Source organism: Ascaphus truei, chromosome 14, assembly GCF_040206685.1.
Source record: "Ascaphus truei isolate aAscTru1 chromosome 14, aAscTru1.hap1, whole genome shotgun sequence".
Taxonomy (NCBI): domain Eukaryota; kingdom Metazoa; phylum Chordata; class Amphibia; order Anura; family Ascaphidae; genus Ascaphus; species Ascaphus truei.
The window spans coordinates 22,249,094-22,260,647 of record NC_134496.1 but is presented as its reverse complement, the minus strand read 5'-3'; the positions used below and the strand labels follow the sequence as shown (position 1 = coordinate 22,260,647).

General features: G+C 51.4%; 1 protein-coding gene across 1 annotated transcript in view; it reads left to right on the top strand.

Moving 5' to 3' along the window:
• Window positions 1–9,494: 9,494 nt before the first annotated feature.
• DIPK2A (divergent protein kinase domain 2A) overlaps window positions 9,495–11,554 on the top strand; it is a 62,991-nt gene continuing 60,931 nt past the window's right edge. The window contains exon 1 of the mRNA XM_075570087.1: window positions 9,495–10,300. Coding sequence (XP_075426202.1) covers window positions 9,647–10,300 — 654 coding nt within the window. The 5' untranslated portion in view covers window positions 9,495–9,646. The remainder of the gene's footprint in view (window positions 10,301–11,554) is intronic.

Here is an 11,554-nt window from a genome sequence, read left to right as displayed (position 1 = left end):
CATAGGTGTATTCGTGGGACTTAGCCCCAACTAATGATTCTAAACACTTGATATCTAACAGATACTAAAAGCCAGATATTAATATATCTCTTAATTTTAGTACTACATGGTAATATTTAGTCTCATTGGGAGCGTCAGGTGTGACGGAATGTATTAATATGACTCACTGGCCAGTAAGTACTACTGAACTGAAGTTATGAAGTTATTTACAGGATATATGGGATTTTGAGTCTGTTGTGAAAACTGCAAACTGCCTCTGTTATGATAATGAGCAGAAAGAACATCTTGCTAGAATTTACATAGCCTGGTGATCAAAGGCTAAAGTGCCTAATTGTTTATGTTGGAGGCAGGAACTAGGAACTGTTTGGTTTTTAAGTGTGATATCTTGCAAGTCCAACATCAGCTTCAAAGAGCTTCAAAAGGACTTTTGCTAGACGGCTCGGCGCCGTGAGTGTAGAGAAGGGTTAAAATGATATATAAGTCAGAGTCAACCCTTACTCAGTGTCTTCATGCAAATGTCTTCATGTCTGCATGTCTTCATGCAAATGTCTTCATGTCTGCATGTCTTCATGCAAAGTCTTCATGACCTGCCTGTCTTGCTGTGATGTCAGCTGAAATATGGAAGAAATGGCCCATTCTGTATCCTGATGGCTTTCTTGTCCTAATCTTTAAGTAAGTGTCTATATTTTGCCTGTTATTTGTATAATCTGTTGTGTTCACCTTTATCAATGAATAAATTATATTTTATCATATCTAAGTCTCGTCCCAGTTCAACCCAGTTAAATATATATATTATATATTATATATATTTATTTTTGGTGTGTATTATTAATAGCCTGTCGCAAAGCTCCCGTCACAGGCTTATTAATAAAACTGGTGGCAAGCGGCGGGATTGAACTGGACCTGTATTACTAGTGTTCTGCGGGATACTGTAATATAGTGGGAACTTGATGGTAATTGCAAGTTCCTGGGACTAAAGATATTGAACACACAGTGTACAACATATAACACAAGATATGGCACCTCCTCACTCTTCCCCTACTTGTGAGAAGCATTGCCTCCAGAACCAAAGTGCTGGGCATCCATCTGACTGGAGCCGGGCACCGAGACCGGAGGAGTTCATCAAGTCGGCGCGGGGACCAGCAGCCAGCAAGGCTGAGAAAGAGACAGCAATCGGTGAGCATGAAACCCGGCAGGCTGAGCAAAGATCCACAGCTGCAGCTGCTGTAACCATCAAACCACCCGGAGAGCAGGGAATGGACCCAGCTCCGGGATGGCAGAGACTTGTGGAGGGAGCGGGTGGTCTCAGAGACCATGGAAGTCTGGCACCAGGAGACGTAACGGCCGTCGTGGCGGTCCGTCCATTTTCCCTGAAAGAGCTGGCACTGGTGTGTGCATTGGGCAAGACGTGGTTCCCGGCGAAGTGGACCCAGTTCCTGGCGTCAGTACCACACCGACCCGCTTATCCCCTCCCAGAGCCCGGCACTCAAGCAACTCCGCTCTGGACTCCGTTGCCCCTTGCTGGGGTTAGTCCACCGGCAGCGGAGAAGCTCTGGAATGAGCCTGGCGCGCAAGCAACTCTGCTCTGGACTTCGTTGTCCCTTGCTGGGGTTAGTCCACCGGTGGCGGAGAAGCACCGGCAGCCACTGCGGCACTGCCACCAAACGGGCCACAATAATGCCCGGTGCCGTGACCGTGCGTGGTCAGGCGAAGAAACCCCTCAGGGCCAGCGCTCATGAGCTGCGGAAAAGATGACCCAGTTAGCGGCATCCTCTGATGGCTCCCGCCCAGCCAGGGCGACAACCCTCCTCGGGACGTCTCCTGGAGAACCTGGACAGGCTGCATCAGCAACAGCGGTGGCCATCCACCTGATCCCGGCGGAGAACCGGCGACGGCGGAGAAGCCGCCACTCCGGCATCCTGTCGGCGGCAATTTTATTTGGGGGGAGGGACAGGGTTTGCGGGAGGGGGTTATTTTACCAAGTTTGCATGGAGCTGTGTTCCTCCACAAAGACCTGGGACCCTTGTCCTGCACCGTTGTACCTGTACCCAACCCGGGCGCTGTCGCGGCAGCAGCCCGCTGCTGCCCAGCCCAGATGGTGCCGGCGGCGGCCACTCCAGTCCCCCTGCAATTGGGACCAACGAAGGCGGCGGTCGCTGCGGGGACCAGCGAGGTAAGCCAGACCAAGTCGCAGACTGACTCTGACTTATTTTTCCCTATGACTGTACCCTGTTGTTTCACTATACGGGTGACTGGGGGGTGGCAGGAGATAGGGGTACCAGGGGAGGGGAAGGAAGGGCAGCTTGTAGGGCAGCTAGACTTCCCCATTACCCTGGCGGAGCAGCAAGGGGACTCTCGGTTAAGAGCCCCACTGTTGCAGCCTGGCTATGGGCTGGAGGTATCAGGGGTTGTGGCAAAGTTAGACCACCCCCAGATTTCAGGGGTAGTGGCAAAGTTAAACCACCCCCAGATTACCTGCCAGCCAGAAGCTAAGGTGGGTGCATCTGCACCAGCAACCCTGAGCTTATCCCCGGTAATGGGGAGACAGTGTCAGGGAGATGGCCTCACTCAGGTGTCCCTAGGATCCAGGCTAGGATTAGCTAGGGAGAAGCGGAGTGAGGGGAGGCTGCAGGTAGGTAGCCAGCATCAGATCTCAGTGGGAGAAGAAGGGCTAGTGGTAGCCAGGGAGGTACAGCAGCAGGTATTGCAGCTAGAATTTCCCATTACCCTGGCAGAGCCTCAGGGGGTGTCTCAGATCAGCAACCCCCTGTTGCAGCCTGGCTATTGGTCTGGGGGTATCCGGGGCAGTGGCAGGCTTGTGCCACCCCAGGGATACCTGCCAGCCAAGAGCTAAGGCGGTTGCATCTGGAGAGATGCCCCTGAGCTCATCCCTGGTAAGGGGGAGACAAGGTCAGGGAGGTAAGTGCACTCAGGTAGCTCCAGTGTCTGGGTTAGGATTGCCCAGGGGGGAGAAGAGTGCAGGTGGGCTGCAGGGAGGTAAGCAGCAGGAGCCATCAGCAGGGGCTGAGGTGCTGGGCCTAGGGGAGGCTAGGCAGGGAGACACTGTGGAGCAGGGGGAGATAGGTCAGTGGGGTGTCAGGCAGCTGGCAGAAGCTAGGGATGGGCTAGGTAGACAGAAGGTCCCTTGTTCAGGAGTGACCCCTCTGACAGATTCCCCAGGGTTCCCAAAGGAGGGGCTGTGGGTAGATAGGCAGCCAGTGAGGACAGTCAGGAGTATAGCAGAGCAGCTACAGGTGGGCACAGAGCCAGGGCAGGTAGGGTCCCTACAGGATAGTGACATAGCTCTTTCCCAGACTTGGTTGACAGGAAAGCGACAGTCTGTGCTGGATAGCTGGTCTCCTGTTGGTGCAGAAACATGCCAGTCTCTGGGCAGTGTGCAGCCCGTTCTGCAAAGGGGCCCCTTCACCATGGACTTGGTTAACCATGCACTGGGTGGGGGGCAGAGGGAGGCAAAGGAGAATGCCCGGCGGCCACGGTGGAGCCCTGCTCCACAGGACCTGGACTTTACGATCCACGGTGGCCAGGACAATGTACTGGACAATGCCGGAGGACAATTTTGCCAGGCCAACCCCTCAGGATTTATTGAGTGCTTCAAGGGCGCCAGTGGTATCCCAGTGCCAGGGGGAGGCAGCTGGGGTACCAGGCACCCCTTGAGCAGGGGAGGTGTGACAGTCGTGAGGATTTGGCCCGGGATTAAAGGGGTTACACCTCAATTGGCCACCCTCTAATCTCACCTGGGAAGTAAAGGGTTAACTGGGCTGAGGTCCAGAAATGTGATTTAACCCTTGTTCTAACATGAAAATGTATATTCCCGTTCCCATGTTTTATTGTTATGCCAGTGTCTGCACCACACACACTGGGGCTTAAGAGGTTAATAAGCTACAGTTTAAGAAAATACAACTGTGTTGTGTCTTTTCAGAAAATCTGGACTTCAAAAGGCTTGATTGAAGTTGAATGTGAAAAGCAGAAGGGGTTTTAGTGTACAGTATGTTAACACCTGTTTGCAGGAAGCTAGAGTGGGTTGTGAGCGTTATAACTCACACTTACAAACGCCTCTGCTTCAAGAGGTCTGGGGCATTGAGTGTGTAATCTAAAACCAGGTGACAAATGTCCCCTACCCAGGGGTCCCTGCTTCAAAGGATTTATTGATGGGGGCAAGGGGTGCGGCTACCCAAGGAGAAAATCAGAATGGGTGACCTTATTAAATATAAGAATATTATGAGATGTCCTTGGCTGAACGTGCTAAGAGTTACATAGGTGTATTCGTGGGACTTAGCCCCAACTAATGATTCTAAACACTTGATATCTAACAGATACTAAGAGCCAGATATTAATATCTCTCTTAATTTTAGTACTACATGGTAATATTTAGTCTCATTGGGAGTGTCAGGTGTGACGGAATGTATTAATATGTCTCACTGGCCAGTAAGTACTACTGAACTGAAGTTATGAAGTTATTTACAGGATATATGGGATTTTGAGTCTGTTGTGAAAACTGCAAACTGCCTCTGTTATGATAATGAGCAGAAAGAACATCTTGCTAGAATTTACATAGCCTGGTGATCAAAGGCTAAAGTGCCTAATTGTTTATGTTGGAGGCAGGAACTAGGAACTGTTTGGTTTTTAAGTGTGATATCTTGCAAGTCCAAAATCAGCTTCAAAGAGCTTCAAAAGGACTTTTGCTAGACGGCTCGGCGCCGTGAGTGTAGAGAAGAGTTAAAATGATATATAAGTCAGAGTCAACCCTTACTCAGTGTCTTCATGCAAATGTCTTCATGTCTGCATGTCTTCATGCAAAGTCTTCATGACCTGCCTGTCTTGCTGTGATGTCAGCTGAAATATGGAAGAAATGGCCCATTCTGTATCCTGATGGCTTTCTTGTCCTAATCTTTAAGTAAGTGTCTATATTTAGCCTGTTATTTGTATAATCTGTTGTGTTCACCTTTATCAATGAATAAATTATATTTTATCATATCTAAGTCTCGTCCCAGTTCAACCCAGTTATATATATATTATATATTATATATATTTATTTTTGGTGTGTATTATTAATAGCCTGTCGCAAAGCTCCCGTCACAAATATGTATACAACAAAAGACAAAGATACCCAATGCTACATCCAATGTGACAAAATACATAACAGACCGGAGAGAAAGAACCTAGTAAGGGCACTCTAAACACATAGGTGGTATGGTGGGCCCCCCTTGTACTGCCCTGAGGAAGCGGCTACGTGAAACGTGCGCGTCGGCAGATGGGTGCGCGCGCAGGACTCCTTCACACACGAGTCAGCTGACGGCAGTGTTCGGCAACAACTGCAGCGCGCTATTTTTCAAATTAGGTGCTTCTCTGCGATCAGATGATCTATAGGGAGCCCACACGAACCAAGATACCCTTCTCCCTGCTGTCCCACGGTAGCAGTAAGCTGTTTATTTATTTCAGCATTACCATGTATGTATCTCCTACCTCTCACTGAGTACTGATCCTTTAGAGATCAACTCTGACAACAGAGCTGGTGTTGGGTCAGTACTGTTTACCACCTTATAGATAGATTGGTTATCACACACACCACCTACCTGAGAGATGCTGAACAGATTTTATACCTACCTGATCTGAGTCAGCCCTACCGTTGTTACTATGTATGTGAGTCTAGTATGTTATACCCACATTGTGGTTTGGGACTTATTGCTTTGCTCCCTAGACTCCTAATCACTTCCCCTAGGGTTATATTCATAGCCAGTGATATTGAGCTGATTATATACAAACCCTATGTTCTATCATCTATCTACAGCATTCCTAGCTCTGTACTAGCTATATTATTAGCCAGGATCCCATTAATTCAGCCAGTCACACTACCTCATTGTTTTTTGGCAGACCTGGCTAGGGTTCCTTATGTATGCTAGAGTGCTGTATATTCTGCATATTAGGGATTGTTTATACTGGCACATACTGTTACAGCAGCGACATTTAGGGTGCTTTGGTTCATTTGGACAGTGACTCACCATACTAACTGGTCCAAACTGCAACATACATTAATAGAGGATATTTGCAGTCAGCATTCATTGATCCAGAACACCACATTCAGTGTTCATATGAAGGATCTAAACGTTTAATTCCTATTTTATCACCCATTATTTTAAATTATTTTAATTAAGTGTATGTTTTAACGTGTTCACCATACCACCTATGTGTTTAGGGTGCCCTTACTAGGTTCTTTCTCTCCGGTCTGTTGTTATATGCACTTACCTAGGGAGCACCGACACATTTACATTTAGACAGTTGCGGGGTTCCCTCTTTTGTTATCTGACAAAATACATAGTCAATACTTCAATGTTAGTATTCTCATGAGTAAGGCCGCGGTCAGGGTGTAGAGACGCACGCGTGTGCGCTTGCGCTCGGCGCGTTTAACTACCTTCTACTAGATGGACACGTCCAAGGTGCTGTTGTGTGCGGGTGTGTACGTGCACGTGTGCTTGGACCGGAGCTATTCTTGGGGAGACAGTCAAATTCGCTTATCCGACGCAATAGCACGTCACGTGACCAGGTAAGACCCAATGAGAGCACAGCAGTCACAACAACTAATCAGATGGAGCTGAGGATGTGATGTCACGCCCCACTCCAGTCTGACACGCCCCGTTTCCCATCTGTAGCAGGCCCCCCCGCGCTCTCAACTGCAGCAGGACACCAAAAAGCTCCTGCGCAGTCAGCACCTGACATCACGCGTCTAGAGCATCAGCGCGTACCTCTTCAGCCTGGCCGCAACCTAAGGCCAGATCCCCGCTGCTTCTGCAGCGCCCGCTGTGGTGGGCGCTGCGAGGACAAGAGCCGCCCCCCAATGGGGCCAGGCCCACTGCAAGGGGTGGCCGCAGCCACAGGAAAATTGTGATCAATACTAGCGACGGAGTGCTAGGCCACGCCCCCAGCGGTTCAGCCAATGAGGGTGAACCTGCTGGGTGAAGTCATGGGCGCGCCTCGTCTTTCCCCACGCAGACCGGGGGAACTCGGCTGTACGCGCCGCCAGCCTGGCAGGCACGCGTGCAGCGCAGACAGCGGGGCCGTAGCCTAAGTGTCATTTAGATAAACCCTTTGGCCAAAGCGTTATAAGCCTGAAGCCACTTCACAGCATGACCAGTACGCAGGTCCTAACACTACCTGTGAAGATTCTCATTTGCCAACAATATTTTAAAAAAAAATGCAAGAGACAGCAGTCTTAATAGGACTCAGGTCTGACATCTCAGCAACACAAAGTGATGGGGAAAAAAAGGCACTGGTACTCAGGAAACAAGGGAAATGAATGATGTCCAAGAGAGCGTGTACCCATAAAAATAAATAATTTAATGTTTAATGTTTATGGGTTGGCAATCCCTAATTCGTTATTCAGGGGGGTGTACTACAGGAATCATCATTGAACTTTATTTTTGTTTTGTACAATTCCTTGGCTTTTTTTTCAGAGCACCACACATTTTTTTCTTTTCTACTGACATCTCAGCAAAACTTCAGTATAAGTATCAACAAATCAGTCGTATTGTGCTGCTTTTCTTCTCCAATAAAATGAAGATTATTTTTTATATTTATACTGAAGTTTTGCTGATCCTTGTAAGGAGATGTCAGACTGAATCCTATTGAGTGTCGACTTTTACAGTCCAGTGGCCGGCTGTTCTAGAGACTAGCACCAAATTACATTTGGTATTACTGTTTATTCCACTTCATTGTATCTTTTTCACTTGTTTTATCTTTTTTTGCTAGCTAGGCTTTATTGGCAATTGTGATCTACTTGGTGGGTCTTAGGTGGGTCTTGTGGTCCTGTAATGCTTTGGCATTGTTCATTGCTCTTGGGTTCAGCAGTTTATGTGGTTTTTACATTTATTTTCTTGTTGGTTAATTGATGTTTGAGGTTCAGACGGAGAATTAGTCATGGTGTGGTCAAACTACGGTAGTGTTGTGGCGGAGATCTAGTCCAAGTGGTTACAATTGGTAAAGATGAAGCCTAGTGGGTGACCGTGCTTGTGACTGCTGCCATAAACTAGTTGTCTATACCACAAGCAAAATCATGGTACCCCAAAAAATGTGTGGCTTTTATATCTCTTGGGTCATCGATGCAGAGATTGAAATGCCCTCAAATTGTACCGTGTCTGTAATTCCCTTTGAGGCTGCCAGATAAGTGATCTCTGAGGTGAAGTTGAGCCGAAGTCCTGGAGGTTGCTTAAGTAGAATAGCGATGCTTTCAATGGTTGCATTACGCCTGACCCAGAGATGCTCAAATGTGGGTATGGATGGTTTGGGTATCTTAGTGCAGTGTAGATCCCTAGGTGAGGTAAGGGCCAGGCCTCCATTGTGCTTGTCAGTATGTTTTGGTGGCTATCTTGTAGTCTAGGGAAACATTATTTATTGATCTCATCGAACTATGTATTTGCCAAGGAATTCATGTCTTAAAAGGTTGAAAGACACCGGATTTGAATTTGCTTTGAAATAGGGTATGTTTACATTTCTCTGCACAATATGACAGCAAATTGGCCATGTGCTGCCTAACCAGGGAAGTTATTAGGCCATAGTTACTTGACATGCACCTTTATAATGGTGGATATCATGTTCAATTTAAAGGGGGTTATGCTGCACTCCACAAAATAAAACCGTGGAGCGCTGAATCCTTCTTTCCTAGATATCATGTTCAGCATCATTTTACCATTTGTTCAAGTGAAGCAAAACACTCCCTCACTTCTGAGATGGCATCCACTCCCTCACTTCTGAGGTGGCATCCACTCCCTCACTTCTGAGGTGGCATCCACTCCCTCACTTCTGAGGTGGCATCCACTCCCTCACTTCTGAGGTGGCATGCACTCCCTCACTTCTGAGGTGGCATGCACTCCATCACTTCTGAAGTGGCATCCACTCCATCACTTCTGAGGTGGCATCCACTCCCTCACTTCTGAGGTGGCACCCACTCCTCCGATGATCTATATCAAAGGCAATTCACTTCATTAACTTGTTTCTCACATCTACCTCAGACTCTAGTCCAAAATAAACAACACACAGTCTATTTCCCCTTGTCTAAACTAGGGGTCTCCAACTCGATCCTTAAGGGCTTCCACAAGGCCAGCTTTTATGGATATGCCTGCTTCAGCACAGTTGGCTCAAGCAGTGGCTCAGTCTGTGCTGAAGCAGGGATATCATTAAACGCTGGCCTGTTGGTTGCCCTTGAGAGGACTGTGGTAATTCTAAACGCATTTCCCTGACGTTGAACACAACAGCCCCCCCCCCCCCCCCCCCTGGAAAAAGTCACCCGCATCCACCCCTAGCATGCCAACTCCCTGCCCCTCCCAACATGGCGATGCCAAGGCGTCAACGTCTGTTCCCAACGCTACAGCAGCTACGCCCCGCCCCCTCCTCACGTGACACAACAACCTCCCTCTCTCCGTGAGCGTGTGTGAGCTCGGCCACGCCCCCTTCCTACTGTTGGTTTCTCCCTCCCCCCCCACTACCCCACAAACCCCACGCGCCGCCTCTCACTTCAAGTTCAGAGCGCCGACCGAGCAGCACGTCCCCCCGCCACCTCGCCGGTAACCGGCTCCCTCCCATCTCCTCCTCACACAGCGGGAGAAGTGGCGGGAAAGAAGGGGGGGCACACACCATGTTGCGCTTTGTTTCGCTGAAGTTCGGCCGCTTGTACCGCTGCGCCAAGCTGCTGCTGGTGGGCGGCTTGCTGGTGGTCATGCTGCTGAACACCCACTCCCTGCTCGCCTCCTTCCAGCGCAACGAGCTGACCGACCGCCGCTTCCTCAGCCTGAACAAGTGCCCGGCTTGCTTCGGGACCAGCTGGTGCCGGAAGTTCATGAACGGCCAGCTGAGCTTCGAGGGCTGGGGGCGGCTGCGGCTGCTCGACGCCTTCAACGTCAAGAACGTGCACTTCGCGCGCTACGGGGAGCCGCGGGAGGGCAGCCGGCGGGTGGTGCTCAAGCGCCTGGGGTCCAACCGGGAGCTGGCCGAGCTGGAGCAGCGCCTGTGCAAGCGGGCGGCGGGGCGCCCCCGCTGCGACCTGGCCCAGGCCGTGTACAAGAGCCACTTCGCCCGCCTCAACGGCGACGTGCGGCTGCTGACCCCGGGGGTGGTGGAGGGCTGGTCGGACCTGGTGCACTGCCCCTCGCAGCGGCTGCTGGACCGGCTGGTCCGCCGTTACGCGGAGACCAAGGACTCGGGCAGCTTCCTGCTCAAGAACCTGAAGGACGCGGAGCGCATGCAGCTGCTGCTCACGCTGGCCTTCAACCCGGAGCCGCTGGTGCTGCAGGTGAGGTGGTGGGTCTCTGCTGGAGGGGAAAGGGGGGGGTCTCTGCTGGAGGGGAAAGGGGGGGGGTCTCTGCTGGAGGGTAAAGGGGGGGGTCTCTGCTGGAGGTTAAAGGGGGGGGGCCTCTGCTGGAGGGTAAAGGGGGGGGGGTCTCTGCTGGAGGGGAAAGGGGGGTCTCTGCTGGAGGGGAAAGGGGGGGTCTCTGCTGGAGGGGATAGGGGGGGGTCTCTGCTGGAGGGGATAGGGGGGGGGGTCTCTGCTGGAGGGGATAGGGGGGGGGTCTCTGCTGGTGGGGAAAGGGGGGGGTCTCTGCTGGAGGGGAAAGGGGGGGGTCTCTGCTGGAGGGGAAAGGGGGGGGGGTCTCTGCTGGAGGGGAAAGGGGGGGGTCTCTGCTGGAGGGGAAAGGGGGGGGGGTCTCTGCTGGAGGGGAAAGGGGGGGGGTCTCTGCTGGAGGGGAAAGGGGGGGGGTCTCTGCTGGAGGGGAAAGGGGGGGGGTCTCTGCTGGAGGGTAAAGGGGGGGGGGTCTCTGCTGGAGGGTAAAGGGGGGGGGGTCTCTGCTGGAGGGTAAAGGGGGGGGTCTCTGCTGGAGGGGAAAGGGGGGGGGTCTCTGCTGGAGGGGAAAGGGGGGGGGGTTCTCTGCTGGAGGGGAAAGGGGGGGGGGTCTCTGCTGGAGGGGAAAGGGGGGGGGTCTCTGCTGGAGGGGAAAGGGGGGGGGGTCTCTGCTGGAGGGGAAAGGGGGGGTGTCTCTGCTGGAGGGGAAAGGGGGGGGGTCTCTGCTGGAGGGGAAAGGGGAGGGGGTATCTGCTGGAGGGGTAAGGGGGGGGGTCTCTGCTAGAGGGGAAAGGGGGGGGGGATCTACCGGAGATGTTCCCTGTACTTTGGGGACCTGGTGGACCCGGGGCTCCTGCCCCCACACTCCGCTTTCCCAGCGCTTCTCTTTGCGGTATATCCGGGCTCGGCAGCCAGTTCTCCGGGTCAGTAAACCTGTAGCTCATTATATTCTCACTTTAGAGTATTTGCTTAATATGTGTTGGGGTGTGATTTTGTGGGGTCCGTTCAGGGTGAGTAGGGCTTTGGGGGTCCCTATGTTCTCGGGTGCGGTTTAAGGGGGCTCTCTCTGCCCTATGGTGAGGGATATCTCACATTCGTGCTTCGGTTCCCTGCCTAGATCTGGTGCTTTTCTTTTGTTTACATTCTGGTATCTACATGTGTTTCTATGTACACGGGGTATACAAAAGACATCGGGATACAGCGAAT